This window comes from Melanotaenia boesemani, chromosome 16, assembly GCF_017639745.1.
Source record: "Melanotaenia boesemani isolate fMelBoe1 chromosome 16, fMelBoe1.pri, whole genome shotgun sequence".
Lineage (NCBI taxonomy): Eukaryota > Metazoa > Chordata > Actinopteri > Atheriniformes > Melanotaeniidae > Melanotaenia > Melanotaenia boesemani.
In genome coordinates, this window is record NC_055697.1 from 2,132,172 (window position 1) to 2,151,574 (window position 19,403).

Consider the following 19,403-nt stretch of genomic DNA (forward strand, 5'->3'; position numbering starts at 1 on the left):
CCCGGACAAACCCATTCACCAGGCTCTGTGCCCACCATTGGTCCAGTTACATGAAGGTTATATTCCATCCAGCTAAACTTGGTACCAGCAAAAGAGATTTTTGAGTTTCTGGACTCAAACTATGACAAAAAGCCATTGTGAATTTGTCACATGGCAGCTTCTAGTCATGCAGACATGGTGAAGTTGATTTGCTGAAGCTCAAAGTGAGCACGAGTATGAGAAAGAAAGGAGATTTAAGAGACTTTGAATGTGGCATGGTTGTGTTTACTGGGATTTCCACCCACAACCATCTCTCAGGTTTCCAGAGATGGTCTGAAGAAGAGAAAATATCCAGAGCAGCAGTTGTCTGGACCAGGATGCAGCAGAAGACACACCGGGTGCCTCCTGCCAGCTAAGAACAAGAAGCTGAGGCTACAATTCACACACACTCACCAACACTGGACAATAGAAGATGGAGAAACGTTGCTGGTCTGATGAGTCTCCATTTCAGCTCCACATTCAGATGCTAGGCTTGGATTTTGGTAGAAAGATCATGTTCTCTGAAGGCTGCATGGTAGTGGGTGTATGAGTGGTGGACTGGAAAGGGAGTTTAGGCAAGTGGGGACAATAATTTTGTAGTGAGATGATGAAAATCCCCTGATGCTAAACATGGACAAGACCAGGGAGTTGGTGAATGATTTCAAGAGAAAAAGGGACAGGCCCACAGCCTCTTTGCATTCTGGGGAAGAACATTGACAAGGTGGAGAGCTACAAATAAGAATCAGATGTATTTTAATGATCCCAGACCAGGGAAACTTGGAGCATCAGTAACGGACTGGACTGGTAGGCCAACAACTTGGCTGTGTGATGACTTTATTTCCGGAGGAAGCTGGCTTTCAGTGAGTGCAGGAAGATGTTTGTTCTACCAATCTGTTCTTTACAATGGCTTTATGGGGGAGCAGCACTGGAGTCAGTAAAAAGAACAAACTTAATTAAATGATCAGGATTGCAGACACGCATGCTACACTGGACAAACAGCCAAACTCCATCTCCAGGAAAGCCATCCAACTCTGCTGTCACATTACTGAGGATCTTTTCTGCCACTGGTTTCCATCACTGCACCTTATTATTATAATACACCTTCATTCTAATTGCACATTCTTCAATCTTTATCTGGACATTTGTATGGTAGGCTTTGCATCGTATTTAATACTAAGCTTGTTTCTATATTCTTATTTTCTATTTTAATTTTAAAAAGCTGCTGTAACACCAAGTTTCCCTGGTCTGGGATCATTAAAATACATCGGATTCTGATCCAAGGGCCTCCACAGTCACATGATCTTTACCCAGTACAGCAGTGTTTCCCAAACTATTTGATCACGACCCCCAAGATATGTTGGTGTGTGTTTTTTAACCAATAACACCACCAGGCACTCATCAGCTTCTTGAAGCTGTATCAGTCTTGGATTTCATCCAACTTAACAAAAGCTGAGAAATTTTCTTTTACCTGGTTAAATAAAGGTTAAATAAAATAAAATAAATAAAAAAATGAAAACATTTAAGACATGATAAAACACTCTTTAGACCACTGTCAGATTGGTTAAGATGGGCAATTAAATATCTGGACAAACACAGATGACCCAAAGAGAAAAAAGAAACCAGATGAATTTAAAATACATGTATATTTTATTGGTGACAGTCTGACAGTTAATACATGGCATTGCTCCAAATACATCAGATACAGTGAAAACTGCAAGAAAACAGAGAAGTCAAGTTAAAACCAAAACAAAGAGAACTTGCTTGTATCAGCGATAAAAGACTGAAAGAACATGAACATAGTGCTGCTGTCCAGAGTGGCTGAGTGATCCTGATGAACAGCTCAGCCACCTTCCTTGTAGAATCTGCTGAATTATTGACTAGTTTAGCTCATGAGAAGCAGGTACTTGTACATGATGTGAGCTGGACTGCTACCTCAGTTCACCTCCACTGAACCACACATCACAGCGACTAAAAACGGGAACAGAGAACTGATGCCAGCTAAACGTGACTTCTCATCATTTAATCATAGCGCTGCTACAGAAGACTTCCCTGTGGAAGATTATACTCCACAACATACCGAGTGATCATCCAACAAGGTGTTATTAGACATCCTGGAAATCAGGGTTTATCTGTGGTCAGTACAGACATGTGAAAGGAAAAGTCATCGGGTTAGTTAGCAGTAAAACGTGAAGTCCTGATGGTCAGCAGCTGTGCCAGTCTCCACCATACTGAGGAAGACACCACCAATGCTTCATCATCATCATCACCAGTGGCTAACCTTGACTTTGTGAAGTAGTAATAAAGTTGTTTTAGCCATTCCTATGTGACACATGCAAAACGTGCATCGTAGAAAGAAGCGACAGAGACATCCGAGGGCACCGCAGCTGCTGCTGAAAGCCAGACGAGATTTGATTCACAGCTCAAATAAAGGAGATAAAAAGTAGCTTCGACGTGAGCTTCAGGACACAGAAACGTATCTGATGTGGTTCGCCAAACCAACGTTTCCCTCCTTCCATCTGGAACATTTTTCAACATGAAATGTTCCCTCCTCACTGAGAGTAAAACACATCTGCCTCCCTCGAGTTCGGCTATCATGTGTCTGTAAGAATCCACGGGTCCACATCGATTCAGTAATATATCATCCAAACCGTAAATCTGGATCAATCATGGATCCAGTGATCATCTTTCAGACATTCTTCAGAAACAATATGTGGATAAAATATCTGATTGTAATCTGATGAGGAAAATGTGGATGTCCAAAGGTGTGATGAGGTCAGACTGTACTAACCTGGTTATTATAACATTACAGACACTGCCTTCAAATACCAGCAACCTAAACAATCCTGTGTTTGCTTTACTGTAACTAGTTTATTGGAAATATATTATTTCATTATGGCATTGTATTGTTTATGGTTTTTAAAAGAGACAAAAAACATCCAACAATACAGCATATAAATAAGAGTTCATAGTAGGTTAGATAAGAAAACAAGAAAAAGCATATTAGCTTTTGTTTTTAGTGGTTTTTATTAGCAGGTAACCTGTTTTATATCTTTATGTGAACTCTAATTTACGTCCTGTATTGTTAGAACTGGATTTAACTGTAACTTAATGCTTTTTATTTGTCTGTCCAAAGCAGGGGTCTCTGTCATTCAAATGAGACTGGGCGTCTAAATAGGACCACCTGTACAAATAAAGCTTAAATAAATAAAAAATAATGCCCTGTTATTTTTTTGTGCTGCTGAAATTAGCATATTTTTGCATCAACATATGGAATGTTTGTTAATACGCACGGTCCCATCCAATTAAAAGATTTAAGCTAAACTAAGTATTAAAAATAAAGGCTGTGAAAATCAATGCAAAGAGATTAATCTGTAGAATTAATGCATTCATTTTTAACACATTATCAACAAGATTATCACTCATGCCATATTAACGGTTCGAGTTTGGCATTATCTCGGTGAGGGAAGCACAGTGGGCATGTAGGAGCTCCGTCACAGCTACCAGTTGGTGGCGGAAATGCGCCAAATCGCTGCATGCCCACCATCACAAAAACAAGACGAAGTTGAATCCACATTTTTGTCTCACTGTGGCCAGAGTGTGATGGAAGAATCCAAAAAACCTGCAGACGGTGCAGGAAGGAGTTTTAGGCCTTGTCCACACGTAGCAGGTATCTCACTAAACAAAGATATTTTCTATCAGTCATCCACACAACAACGCAGATTTACGGCATCAAAAACAAGTCTTTCAAAAACCTCCGACCCTAGTGAAGACCTGCAAATACTTTATGTGTCTGCATGGGGACATAAACAGCCAGAGTTTCCAGGTCCCAAATGTCACTGATGCTCTGACGTCACATGTGTGACCTGTGTTCACACTCAGAAAGCATGGATGCCCTCTGAACTGTGTTGGCGATGTTGATAGTCCAGACTTTTTGCTTCCTTGTATTTACAAGCTCAGGTACCGCTTCATGAAGACCACAGGTGAGGACGACATTAAAGACGGTTATTTTCTGTCACCTGGCTCTTCCACGTCTGAGGCATGTTCTTCATCATGTTTTGTGTTTTATGGAAATGACGCCAAGAGACAGAAGGTTCTTCTGATTGGAAAGGATTGGGGGATCGCGCCACCGGCTAAAGGTTTGGATGCTTATAAATGTGCTCAACGACACACTTATGCGGTTAGTTGTGGATGGATTTTTTTTTCTGAAAATGAAGTGGTGTAGACTGTAGATTTTTTTCTAGACGGAGGGGGGAGGACATGTGGTTTTGTAAAAACCCGGCTATGTGTGTACATGGCCTTAGTTTCATCGAAGCACCTCTACCTAAACGTCAAGCACGCATTTGTTGAGGTTTAACACCTAGCTGTCTGCAGACCCCAAGCTAGGTGTTAATATCCACAGCTTTCCTGGGATTAATTAGACTAAAATTTTTATGAAGTTTGCCAGCTCTGGTAAAAGCGGGAAAGTATATCCTAATTTAAAGTCTACAAATTTATTCTTTCCATTTTCTTTTCCATGATGTGAACATTAAAACATCCTGAGACCTGAGCTTTAGTTTGACTTGCGTTAGAGATTTCTTCTACCTTTTTGGGGTTAGGAGGAACCAATAAATAGAAATGCATGATTTGTGATTGTGATTTTTCTATATTTATTATATATGATGTAGATATAAATATAACATTAAATTGAAAAACAAGGTCTCTTCTGACACCACCAGACGGCAGCGTAAGTGTTCAACAGGTTCTAGTTCCACAGAGTTCAGTTTTACGGTGAAGTCCTCATACGAGGCCGCTACGACTCCAGAATGTGGATCAGTCTGATTTTGATCAGGAAGAAAATAAGAATTTTCTGACTTAATATGAATGGAAGTGATTGGAAGGAAGGAAATAATAATAATAATAAACATGAGTAAATGGAGCAAAGAATAGTAGGCAGGAAAAATTAGATGTCCTTTGTGTGGGACAAATCCAGGATTTACACACAAAGAGCTCTGGGGCACCTGTCCTCAGCTGTGTTATATCGATCCCTGGATCCTGGATCAGATCCGAACTGGATGTTGCACAGTTTGTGACGTATGCACTGAATCGATATTGTGTTGTGAATTACATCCCCATCAGCTTTGTGAGCGCTTTCAGTTTAACCCGTGTGACACATTTTACCCTTTTGTTTTGGATTTTTGTCAGGACCACACTTGTGAACATCAGGCGAGAGATTTGACTTAAATCAGACGTCGGACTCATCTGACGTCTTTTTATCCTGATCTTTTCTCACTGAGATAAACCAATAAATTTAGGGACGGAGAGAAAAAAGCTGCATGTTTTATAAAAGCACATCTCTGCTCTGAAATCTAATAAATTCAATGCAATCAGTCACGAAGACAAAGTACAGTGCACAGTGCTTCTTTTTAAATTGGACATGGATGAACTCTGCATACTCGTCTAAGAGCTATATTTACATTCACATTTCTGCAGCAAGTGCAGCAACGCAACAACTTGCAAGAACAAAGGAGTTCCTGGAGAGGGTTCAGGCAGGCGGGAACCTAACACACCGAGATATCCACACACGGAGGAAGCTGTGATATCACCGTCCTGTCTGACGTGACCTTATCCTGTTAGCAGCAAGATAAAAGCGTTTTATGGTGGACAGAAGAATCCACCGCCGCCTGCTGCATGATGAGCTCTTCATCATCATCATCAACTCAGCGTGATGTTCAGAGAAAATGTGACAAATAACTGGTGTGTGCAGTTTATCTTGACATCACTTTTTACTCATACGAGGCACTCTGATTATAAGTATGATCACTGCCTCAGCCCGTAAGACAGAAACAACATTTATAACCCACCACATTCAGTCATGATGGCGCCTGGACGCCTTCCTCTAACCAACAGCCGACCCCTTCTCTGAAATGCTTTTTAAGGACGGAGGTATTCAAGTTTCCTTAGTGATCGCAAAAGAAAAAAAAAGAACAAGGCCACACATCCCATCTGAAAACACACAAACCGCGGCCTCTCACTCATGGCTGGTGAGGAAAGAAAGAAAAAACATGAAATGCTGATGTGAAAACACACACACACACACACACACACATTCACGCCTACATTCATTCTTCTTTCTAAAGCTGCTGCAATGATGCTACAAATCTGTACAATATTTAGATACTGTATTTACAGAAATAAACATAACTCTTCATCTCATCCAGCCTGCAGCTCTACCTGCAATCACACCTGAAGTGGGCGGAGTCGGCCCTCGGTCCACAGACAGAAGCAGAAACAATTAAAGGCAACAGCTGAACATATTTGATGGCTCTTCTTGCTTTTCAGATTGAGCTCGCAGCACATTTCACATTCTTGGATTCAGACTTCACCATGGACGATGGAGAAGGACCTCACTGGTAGTTCTGCATGATTAGACAACTGGTTAAAACTCACAGGTGATCTCCTGGATGTCAGCTAAGTAAAGAAACCCGAGACCTGAAGCTTCTCCACACATCCCCTCCACACAAGTTTATCTCTAGGTGTTAGCCTACTATTATTTATTATATGTACATTGAAACTAAGAAACGGAGCTGTTTTGGGTTTCTGGTCTGGTTCAGTCTCACTGTTCTCGTCATGTTGGTTTCAACTAGCAGCAAACAGCTGGATCCAGTCAAAAGAAACCCACTCAGCTAACGAAATCAGAACATTTTGAAGCTAAATGGCCAGAAAACAGAAAAAAAAATTAATCACAGCTAAGTGATAAACAATCAACTTTATGAGTATTATCTATGATTTGGCTAAAAAATGCAGCATAGTAACCAGCTGGTCCATTTTTCTCTATCAGGACGTCTTTCACAGTACAGTATTAGTCCCTGACAGTCACTTACAACAACATTAAAAGTATGAAAATATGAAGACTAACTGCTTATGATTCTCTGGGTTAAATACTTTTAGCTAGGCAATAATTTTTTGTGGATTGTATTGTGTGACCGAAGTGATCATAAACTGGACTAATGTGTTTTTAATTGGATCTAAATGAATTGGCTTGAACTGTTTATGTCTGTAAAGTGCCTTCACTTTGACTTTTTTTGTGCACTGGCACTATACAAATAAAGCTGAACTGAATTAAAAAGGTTGAATCATGCAAAACTAATGATGTGGTCCTTAGAAGAGTAGAGAAATGGTACTGATGGTATTCCTAAAGAACATAGACAGTAACTGGATGTATTAGTGCGTCATCAGAGCTTCATTATGGCCTTAAATGTTTTCATGTGCTGCACTTTGAGCCTCAATCAGAATCAGTACCAAAATACACAGCCTGTCCAAAAACACAAACTCCCCAGTTCCCCAACCGTAACCGATGCAGTAAGCAGCTTATTGTTTCTTAAACAACCATGGCGTGGAAAAGATATGAATCTGTTTCAGACGTTTCAGATTACTGGCATCAAGCAGAGAAAACATCCAAAGAGATGCTGGAGCCACTAAAACTGGGTTAAGAACTGTCTAAAGCATTACTAAAACCTGGAAGGATAGTGGAGAACCATCGTGTTCCAGAAACATCCTGAATGATGGTGATCCGTGATCACTTAAACGTTTGGTGGAACCAGATGGAAGAAAAACAGCAGTAGAACTCAGGACCATGTTTAATAGTGAAAGTTAGAAAGTTTCCACATGAACAATGTGAAGGAACTCAAGGGACTGAACAGCTGTGGAGCCAGAAGAAAACCACTAATCATTGAGGCTAACCGGAGAAATTTGCTAAGGAGTATAAAGACTGGACTCTGCAGCCATGGAAAGAGGTCATGTGGTCTAATGAGTCCAGATTTACCCTGTTCCAGAGTGAAGGCAGCATCAGGGTAAAGGCCCATTCATGCTCAAGGGTGAACCGGATGGACAGTTTTGTCTGTCTTCTACGTCGGTTACATGCGTAATTTGGTCCATTTTCAGGGAGTTTAGCTATCCGTTGCTTGATGCAGAAGACAGAACAATACCTCCGGAAATCTTAGGGGCGGTGCTGAGCAGAATAGTTGACATGACCAGGGAAAGAAACAACCAGAGAAGGAGAAAAAGATCAGGAAGGGAACAAAAAAAGAAGAAGAATGAATTTCGTGGGTTTTTGAAGAAAGGATACGCAAATGTTTAGGCTATATTGGGCAGTTGGAAACAACTTTATGGTGATGCATTACCGCTGCTAAACAGTGTCTGTAACTGACGTCGGCTTGTGGGAGTGAACTCTGAATTCAGCACTGCCCACTAGTGGAGAAAGTGACTTAACAACCAGAGCAGTGCAAAGCACACATGGAAGTATGAGGACGGTAACATATGACAACATCTGAAAAGGACGCTGCTATTTCCATACGTAAGGGAGCATAAATGGGCCTTAAGAAGAGAGGCAGATGAAGTTATGCAGCCATGCCTAGAGCCTACTGTACAAGCCTGTGGGGGCAGTCTATGATCTGGGGTTGTTCTAGTTGTTCAGGTTATTCCATCTTCCCTGATGGCACAGCCATATTCCAAGATGACAATACCAGGATTGATGGGGATCAGATTGTGAAAGAGTGGTTCAGGGAACAGGAGATATCATTTTCACTCATGGACTGGCCACCACAGAGTCCAGACCTGAACTCTACTGAGAATCTTTGGGATGTGCTGGAGGTTGGACTCTGCCATTATCAGAGGTTGGAGAAAAATGATTGCAGCACTGGATGGAAATAAATGTGACATTGCAGAAGCTTATCAAAACAATAACACACTGAAAGCTGCCATAATCAAAGCTAAAGGAGGCACAATGAAATATTAGTGTAGGACTTTCCTTTTTTGGACAGGCTGTGTATAAAATATGTGTAATGGATGAGGAGAAACCAAAGCTTCAAACTCAACAATGCTGCAGCTTCAGGAAGGGGAAGATGGTTTTGTCTCGACATTTTGGAGTAAAAATAAACTCTGACCTAAAGCAGACTGAACTCTTCCAGCTTCCTCCTCCTGCTCCTTGCAGTAATGTGGCTTCCTAAGTCTGATGTCTAGATTTACGCTGAAGATGAAGCTGTTGATTGTGTTTACCACTACTCTTCATTAAGCCTTAAGATTTATTAACATTCACCTCTTTCCATTAAATATCCCTTACTCGTGTGTGTGTGTGTGTGTGTGTGTGTGTAAGCTGCATGTTTTCATGTGAGGTGAACTCTGTTACAGGCTACTTAATGGCTCAGGAAGTCAATGCTAGCTTTGACAGTGCGTCCAGTGGACACATCCACCGCCATGGCTCGGATCTCGGTGTCACCGAACTGCATGAGTGTCTGGATCTCGCGGCGTGGTGCCGTGCTTTCCGTCCCACTCACGTCCAAGCGAAGTGTCCCACACTTCTTCACGCCGGGCTCGCTGATGAAGGCCACGCTCTCTTTCTCTGAGCAGTAGACATGGATGACGATGACCTGTTGGGATGGCTTGGCGGGCGTGTAGCTCCGCTTTACCATCTCGCCCAGCGCCACAGACTGGTCGGCGGCTATGAAAGTGTCGAAGACGTCGGTGCACCAGCGCGTGCCGTCCTTCACCAGCAGTTTCTCTGGCGGGTGTTTACCCTCCACAAAGCGGTTGAGGACGCCTACCCCGTATGTGAGCGGAGAGCGGCGGACTTTGATGACGCTGGGGTCCAGGCCGAAGAGCACAGCGCCTTTCAGGATGGTTAGACCAACGTCATGGGGGATGATAATCCGGCTGCGGCCCTGGAGCATGTTCTGGACCGCTTGCTGAAGAAGCGCTGACTCAGCAAAACCTCCAACCAGGAACAGGAACTTGATGTCGCTGACCTCCGGCTTGTCAAAGAGCTCAGCTGGAGAAGACAAACACAAAATTATTAACAGAAACTTAAATACCCATATTTAAAAATCTCTGTTCCACCTGCAAAAACCTGAACATGATGACTGTTTACTTTGGAAATACTCTTTCATAACAGCTCCGACCCGGTGGTCCGGTCCCTTGCTTTTCGGTAAACTTTCCCATAGAAACCTGCATGTTAGTGTGTCAGAACATTCCTACACAAAGTCCAACTTGTTCTACTCCTCAGAAATGTGTGTAAATATAATCTGAGACTGACAGGTGAGAAGGTCCAGAACCAGGTCTGGACCCTTTTCTTTCAGCCCTGCTGAAGACCAACATCTCTGCCATCTCTCCGTTCATCCTAAGATCATAAACCACTCCCTCCTGGCTGGCCACATCCCATCTGCATTAAAAACTGCTGTCATCAGACAACTACTGAAAGAACCCACCCTGAGTCCAGAAGTCCTTTCCAACTACATTTGCAGCACAACTTCAGCACTACCTCAAGCACAATAACTTTTTGAGAAGTTTCAGTTTGGTTTCCGCCCTGGCCACAGCACAGAAACAGCCTTAGTCAGGGTTTCCACTGACCTGATGGCTGCAGATACAGGTTCAGCATCTCCACCTGCTGCCTCTATTCTGTCTTCCTGACACCAGTAATGTCCACACCGTGTCAACCAATTAAACAGTTTTACGTTTATCAACGTGGTCCATCAGGATCTCTGTTTCACACCCCGAAAAATTCCGCTTCTTCCCTCTCTTTCCCTCCCGAGCCATCATGGAAACGATGTGATGAATATGTATCTATCAACCTGACCATTTATAGCCACCATGTGGGCGGGGCAAGGCGTTCTCTCACCTGCACCCGCTTTAGAGTTGATTCTGCTTTATAAACGGAAACAGGTGTAGGACGTGCGTACACACGCTTTGATAAATCTGGAAGTTAAAGTGCGCCGCATTTCCTTTTTGGCCACCTGGACTGGTGCTGGGAACGTATTTCCAGAGATGGAAGTTCTGCTGGGTAATGTTCTCCTTCAGTTGCAGGTAATGATTTTTAGTGTTGAATTTGATATCAGATTTTTCTTCTCCTTATTTCTGCCAGGGATCTCTCCTCTGATCCTGAATCATTAATTTACGATTTTTGTGTAGAGTCATACTGAAAATGTATTTTTTTACACAGATCAGTGTAAAATCTTAATATTTATTTTATGTATGTTTTCATCTTGACGCCTCTCCTGACCACACGTCACTGTTGTCAGTTGTTCACCGTCCTGGTTAATTTCTGGTTCCTCTTGTTATAAATCTGTTTACATAAAGCAGCTGGTTGTCTCTGTATGTCCTGGCCCTGTTCAGTTTATTAATAATGCAATAATCAATATGCGTCATCTTTGTGATTATCGTGTGTGTGTATGTGTGTGTGTGTGACCTACATTAACTTTGCACTGTTCAATCAACAGCAGCATCTTACCAGCAAAGCGAACCTGCAGCAGGTAGAAATAAAGAACCACAACATGTCTCAGAGTGGGAGGCATCTTTAAAGAAACGTTTGTTCTAAACGTGTTGAACTGTAAACATGTTGCTCTGTAGATACCAAGACAACGTCAGAGACCACTGCTACTGGTGGTCCTCCCCCTGAAAACCGTGGGTCTGGTGGTCTGAATGAACTTTGGATGAAGCGTGCGCCCTCTGCAGGGTCACTAATAAAAGGCCAAGCCATGGTAACCAAAAAGGAACTCTGTCTCTATCTATCTGTATCTTTCTCCGTCCATCTCTTTAGACCAGCTTTCTCTCTCTCTCTTTAAACACCCTCGGCCTGTATGGACGGGGCTCAGCTGATCCCAGTTTTACTGTTAGCCAGCCAGAGGCAGTGGAGGTCGGGTTCCTAAACCTGGGGAGGGTTAATAAGGCGATAACTAGTTTTAATGAATACCATGTTCTTTTTATTTAATTTCATGTTCAGTGCATGTATAGTCGTGTTTCTTTAGTTACATGGCGCTGACAGATTTATTTATTATTCCAGACAAAGTAATGATGTGATAAGTGTTGGGTTTTGTTCTTTTTATTTATACCAGAATGAAGCGGGAGCAGCGTTGTACCAGGTGGAACTTTCTTTTGGGATTTTGTATCGGGCCTTTGAGACACAGCTAAGCTAAGCTAAATGTTAGCCTGTCCCCGAGCAGGCTAGTTCTGGTGCATCAGTTACCATGGTTACTCGGCGGGCATTCAAACAAGCCACGTTGATGGAACAGAACTCTGGCTTAAATGAGCCAGACTTATCAAGATAAGCCAGGATTTCCCTTCATCCAGCTTTGTGGAACACCCCCCATGACAAGCTGATCTGAGACAGACTGGCGAGAACTCAGTAGACTGAAAACTGGTTCTCACAACAAAACAAATAATATAAATATGACATCATCGAAACAGGAAAAAGATCATTGTTTTGTCAAATGATAAAAATTTAAAGCACTGACGTTTTACTTCATGTCTAACCCTCAGACGTTAAAGCAATCAGACAAGTGGGCATTTCCTGATGGAGCTGCTGGGAACATCGTCCAGTCTTTACTGGTCCAACACTGGTACCATCAAGTCTCTTCTCTCTGCTTGTGGATCATTTGTCAGATATTTCTTAATTAACTTCTCAGTCTAGAATCTCATCTCAATACTGCTGTAATTCATAATTAATAGGAAAATAAGAGTCTTCTGCAGGCTGTCATTAGTTCATCGTGAACTTCTGTCAGCAGATGGGACACTCTGATGGGCTGTTTTTTTTTTTTTTTTTTTTATGAGAACCAAACAAGCCCAAAACACATTTCACAATGTGAGAGAACCAGTAAAAATTCATGAGCACCAATCCATGCCGAAGTAATGTGACCTACTTTTTCCTGGTTGAGGAAGTCATGAATTATGCAGGCGGGCGGTTTTATGGGGACCAGCCCTCTGAGAGAAATAAACTCTTCCCATGCTGCAGCTGTTTTACCTTTGTTGTCTAAACCAGCTTCCACCATGTAAGAGGTGGGATCCACCATGGACAGATCACCAGTCCACCACAGGACTGGGGCAGAGGCAGGCCACAGACATTCAGAGCTACAGTTTGTTTAACCGAAACATGAAGGTTTGATCTGTCGTATGAAGTCTGAGAATCAGAGAGAAACCAGAAACCTTTGCGATGGGAGGAGACAGCACTGACCACCACACCCCCATGCAGCCCCCCCCCCCTTGACACACTGACAGCAGGTCATTATCAAAGTCAACATTACATACACACATATTCATACACACACACACACACACACACACACACATTTATATCAACAAGAAGCATCCAACACTCACCTTTTCACCACAAGCATGACCATACTAAGATTTATCACGTGGAATGTGCACGGAGCTGGGACCAGAGAGAAGAGACTAAGAAACTTTAATAGATTAAATGATCTGCAGGCAGACATTGTGTTCTTACAGGAGATTCATATGACAGAAACAGCAGTGAATGCCCTCTCTACAACAGTTTCCTCATGTTTACTCAGCCTGTTATAACTCCAGACAGAGAGGGGTAGCCATTCTGATAAATAGAAAAGTAACATTCACAGAAATCAGCGTTATCACAGATCCAGAAGGGAGATTCATCATAGTAAAATTATCTATTCAAAATATGAAGTTATGCTTAGCTAACTTATATGACCCAAATGTTGACGATCCCTCCTTCTTTCACTCTTTCTTCACATCACTTTCTGAACATGCAGATAGCACACTGATCACAGGAGGGGATTTTAACATGGTTCTTGGCTCAGCTGATAGATCTAGTAACACTGTAAATCATCGAAACTGGCAATCCACAAACACTGTAAAACAATATATGGAAGATTTTGGACTTTGCAATATATGGCGGTCTTATCAGAGAGTACACCTTCTTTTCCTCAGTTCACCATTCATACTCTAGGCTAGATTATTTTCTGGTTAGCAGCTCTTTGGTGAGTGAGATTTCAGAGACCCAGATTCACCCCATCACTATCAGCGACCATGCACCAGTTTCCTTTACTTTGAGGAACACGAGAATCACACAACCGACTAAAAGCTGGAGATTTAATACAGCGTTGCTTAAAGATCCCGACTTTATCAGCTGTTTCACAAAAGAATGGGCTATATACTTAGAAAACAACGACAAACCAGGAGTCCCAGCATGTGTTCTGTGGGAAACAGGAAAGGTGGTGATGCGAGGCAAAATCATCTCTTTTGCATCACATAAAAAAAAGAAAGAAAACTCAAAAATATTAGAATAAGAACTAAGAATTAAATCATTAGAGAACGCCTACAGTGCTTCACCAGATGAACCAACGATGAACCAAATAAGGAAGGCTAGGCTGGAATTAAATTAAATAATTAACAAGAGAACAGAGTTTCTGGTGCAAAGATTATGCTTGGAGACATTTGAACATAGTAATAAATCTGGAAGATTTTTAGCTAATCAGTTAAAAATAAATAAAGAAAAATCTACCAAATCAGCTGTTAAAGATTCAATAGGTAATATTACGCATGAGCCAGATGCAATAAACAGACATCAGACAACAATATCCATACTTGTCTTAACAATATAGATCTTCCAGGTTTACAGCAGGAACAAGTCACGGCCTTAGATTCCCCCCTCACAGTGGAGGAGCTACACGAAGCCCTTAAACATATGCCCTGTAAAAAAGCCCCAGGTCCGGATGGCTTCCCAGCAGAGTTCTATAAAGAATTCTGGTCAACACTGGCCCCTACATTCTTCAAAATGGTGTCACAAATAAAGGAAAATGGTTACTTATCCCCAAACATAAACTCTGCCACCTTTACTGTACTATTAAAACCAGGTAAAGGGCAGACATTCCTCTGTTAAAATGCGGAGACTAATTAATATAATAGATTATTCTACCATCAATAACCTGGAAACAATAATAGTTTCTTTAGTTGCAGAGAAAGCTTTTGATCGTGTTAACTGGAAATATTTACTAGCTACTTTAAACAGATTCGGCTTTGGACCATCTTTCATTAACTGGATTAAAATCTTATACAGTTCTCCTAATGCGAGTGTTAGAACAAATGACCAAACCTCTCCAAGTTTTAATCTACAAAGGGGCACCAGACAAGGTTGTCCACTATCTCCCTCACTTTTTGCTGTATTTATTGAACCGCTAGCTGCTGCAATTTGACAAAATAAAGCTATTAAAGGCATTCAGTCCAAAAATATATTTCATAAAATAAGCCTTTTTGCTGATGACGTTTTACTATTCCTCCAGAACTCACAAACCTCTCTATCTGAAACAATCTCACTAATTAATAAATTCTCATCACTGTCAGATTACTCCATTAACTGGTCTAAGAGTACAGTTCTACCCATCAACTGTAGCTTTCAAAATCTACCCAGCATCACCTTAAAATCAGGTAACATTAGATACCCGGGTGTAAATATTCCCTCTAGGCTCTCAGAACTAACAAAACTTCATCACTTTCACCTTCTTAATACTATAGAAGATGATCTTGCCTGCTGGAAATCTCTACCCATTTCACTCATGGGGAGAGTTGCCACTATAAAAATGATAGTTCTACCCAAAATCAAAATCAACTATTTGTTTTCTATGATTCCTATGAAACCCCCCTCCACCTAGTTTAAATCCCTAGAATCACACATCCCGATTCCTCTGGAAAAATAAACCTCCCCGGATCAGTTTAAAAACTTTACAGAAGCCAAAAGACAGGGGAGGATTAGACATTATGTGACAATTTGGAAATTTCTAATCTTCCTTTTTTCAGCTCAAGTATAAAAGAGCTAAAGTGCTTCAAAAATGTCAACATCAGCACTTCTCTGACAGCCTGGTGGGAATTTCTCAAAAAACCAACTCCTCAATAATACCATGTAAACTCACAGCCATCTGGAACAAACACCAAACAGACCTGGAACTTCCTCCAATGGTAGCAGATTTTATGGCCCTCTGTGCCCCAAAACTACTTTTAAAAATATACAGATTAATGTTAGAAATAGATGACTCAAATTCCCTACCTACTTCAAAATGGGAGATAGATTTATCCATCAATCCTAGTCAACCATTTTGGCTACAAATATGTCTTAATGCCTTCAATATGACAGACAGCCCAAATTTACAACTCATGGGGGCAGTAAATGGGTGAGGGTTGGTGTAAAGAGGGTTTTTTTTGGGGAGCGTAAAGGGGATATGGGGGGGGGCTGCGGACATGTTCTTGTCTCTGGGGTACCTAGCCTTGGGTTGGCGTGGCCGGTGGTGGTTTTGCCTGGGGCGGTCTGGACCTGTCGTGTTCCTGGGCGGGGCTCTGCTGGAGGGAATGGGTGGCCCTTGGGCCTGTGGGGTGCCTGCCCTCCGTGCGGCCTGCACCGCAGCGCCCAACGCCCGCAGGGCCTGCTCACTGTTGCCTGGGCTGCCCGGTGCCCCTGCCCTCTGCTCTGGTCTGAGTGGGCCGCTGCTCTGTCTGCGTTGGCCGTCCTGGGCTTGGTGCTCCGTGGACCTGCTGGGCCTTTGGGGCCTCGGGCTCCCCCGTCCCCCACTGATGCTTTGGGGTACGGCGTGATCACGGCCCCCTTGCAAGCACACATTTCTTCCTTGTTGCATGGCCACACACGCACATTCACACGTGCACGCTCACAAACGTGCTTGTCTCTCCATCTGCTTCTGACTAGATGTTTGTGTGTTGGTACGTTTCTCTGCAGGTACGTTTGATGACTGCTGTACTTTTTCATATCATCATTATCCTATTTTCTTTATGTATCATGTAGTACTGTGGTAGTTTATTTTGTTTTTTTGTGGTGTGTTTTAGGAAGCCTAGACAACTGTTATCTCCACATTTTAATCCTGTCCTTTTCTCCCTTTTTTTCCCACTTCCTCTATCTCCCTGTCAAGTTCGGCACTGACATATAAAGACTAAAGAAATTAAGATTACAATAAAAATAATAAAAATATCAAGGGCAGCCATGTATATAACATGTCTCCCTTGGTAGAGCAAATCTGTCAAGCAAAATATGGCACACAGACCACCGTTCTGTATGTTAGGATGCTGGACAGGACAGGGTAAAAAAAAAAAAAAGTCAACATTACAGACTTCATTAATAGTCACATAGAGCTTACTGAGATGTTGGATGATGTGCTGTATGGTTGGTTTAAACAGGGAATTCATGGCATCCGGACTCATCCTCAGCATCCCCTGAGATGACCATTTGACAAAGTCCACACTGTGAGAAGAAGAGAGAAGAGAAGCATGTTAATATCTTCACAACAGTGATGAAATTAATCTGTGACCGAAGCTTCAGAGAGACGAACGAATCTGAAACCAGATATTTTATTAGCAGCTGAAAAAACAGATTTCTGTTGAGTTTATTTAGGACCTGGAGTTCAGGATTTGTTCAGGATCTCACACCCTGATGGAATGATCCTACTTCATACACCACCCATCTAGAAAAAGCCCCACTCTAATATTTCATTGCATCTTTATTATCTTTGAGTCCAGCAGCTTCTCTGTGGCATGATCTCAAAAAGCTTCTAGGGAGTCACATTATTTATTTCCATCCAGAGTTGCATTCATTTTTCTCCAATATCTTGTATTGATGATTGGAAAGTTGGACCTCCAACACATCCCAAAGATTCTCAGTGGGGTTCAGGTCTGAAAATGATGTCTCCTGCTCCTCGAACCGCTCTTTCACAATCTGAGCCCCATCAATCCTGGTATTGTCATCTTGGAATATGGCCATGCCATCAGGGAAGACGGAAAAACCTGCTCATTCAATTAGTTCAGGTATCAGCTGAGCTAATTCTTTGGACACATCTCTGAACCTAGACTTGACTATTGCGGCAACCCCAGATCACAGACATCCCCCACAGGCTTGTACAGTAGCACTAGGCATGATGGCTGCATCCCTTCATCCTCCTCTCTTCTTACCCTGATGCTCCATCACTCTGGACCAGGGTAGATCTGGACGCATCAGACCATATGACCACAAGGCTCCAGAGTCCAGTCTTTATGCTCCCTAGCAACCTGAAGCCTTTTTCTTCGATTAGCCTCACTGGTTAGTGGTTTTCTTTTATTTCTGTTGATGTTTCTGAGCTGGTAAAAAGCTTCTTAGTGACAGCTTTGATGTGGCTGCTGAAAGTCAGGTCTGAGTCTATTAACATTTTAAGAGCCCGAGTCTCCAGGTGTTTACCAATGCTGACCCTCTTCTCTTTGCTACCAAACAGAATAATTTCAGTTTTGTCTTCATTTAATTGGAGAAAATTCTCCCTCATCCAGGTGTTTATTTGCTCCAGACACTGACACAATAAGTCTATTGGACTGCAGTCATCTGGTGACAGAGACACATAAAGTTGTGTATCATCTGCATAACTTTGATAATTGATGCTATAGTTCTGTAATATTTGACCCAAAAGGAGCATATACAAGTTGAACAGAAGAGGTCCAAGGACTGACCCCTGGGGGACTCCACAAGTCATGGCCACTCGCTCAGATTCATGCCGATCTTAACAAAAGAACTCCGGCTTTCTAAACAGGACCTGAACCAGTTAAGAACCGCTCCAGAAGTCCAACCCAGTTTTCCAGCCTGTGCAACAGGATTCTGTGATCTACAGTATCAAACGCAGCACTGAGATCCAACAGAACCAGGACTGATACTAGACCAGAACCAGGACTAGTACTAGACCAGAACCAGGACTGATACTTGACCAGAACCAGGACTAGTACTAGACCAGAACCAGGACTGATACTTGACCAGAATCAGTATTTAACCTAATGTCATTTAACACTTTGACCAGAGCTGTTTCAGGGCTGTGATGAGGTCGGAAGCCGGACTGAAATTTATCAAGATTTCCACTTTCATTTAAAAAGTCATTAAGCTGGTGAAATACAACTTTCTCAATAATCTTGGAAATAAAAGAGGTTAGAGACGGTCTATAGTTGTTCATTATAGAGGCGTCTAGAGTCCTTTTCTTTAGGAGGCTTAATAGCAGCTATCTTTAGTGACTTGGGAAAAATGCCTGATGCCAGCGAACTGTTAACTATCAGTAGGAGATCACTTTCTACTGAGGTGAAAACTGGTTTTAAAAAGTCGGATGATGAACAATGAACAATGAACTGTGTTGACCTAACACAACCACCCCTCTCCATAATCATCATTCAAACTACCTTCAAACTAGATTTTTTTTGGACACCATCACATCTGCCAAACGTTTATTCAGCAGTGACTAGAAGCAGATCTGATTTCCACCCTTGTCTGCGAGTGTACCTGCAGAAGAGACTCCAACTGAGGTCAAAACATGTACCTTTCTCATCTAGACGTATCTAATATGACAGATTTCCTCATGTTGAACTTAACCCTTTAACTGCCTGATCTACTGTCTCTCAGAGCAAATATTTCAGACAGTAAATATAATGAATTTTATTTAAAATCTGTGTAAATAAACCTGCCAGAGCCATCTGTTTTACTTGTTTTTTTTTTCCTTAGTGTGAACTTTAAAGGGGTAAAACTGACTCTTAAAATCAATATGAAGGTAAATAAGCTCATATTTCAGTGGCTTCCATGAACGAGATCGGAAAGTTTGCATGTT

The 19,403-nt window shown here is 42.0% G+C and overlaps 1 protein-coding gene across 3 annotated transcripts in view; it reads right to left on the bottom strand.

Annotated features, from left to right (window-relative positions):
- Positions 1-8,576: 8,576 nt before the first annotated feature.
- Positions 8,577-19,403, bottom strand: part of hspa12a (heat shock protein 12A) — a 53,547-nt gene continuing 42,720 nt past the window's right edge. For all 3 annotated transcript variants that reach the window (XM_042010621.1, XM_042010620.1, XM_042010619.1), the window contains 2 exons: positions 16,938-17,041; positions 8,577-9,820 (listed from right to left, as the gene is read on the bottom strand). In XM_042010621.1, coding sequence (XP_041866555.1) covers positions 9,189-9,820; positions 16,938-17,041 — 736 coding nt within the window. In that variant the 3' untranslated portion in view covers positions 8,577-9,188. The remainder of the gene's footprint in view (positions 9,821-16,937; positions 17,042-19,403) is intronic.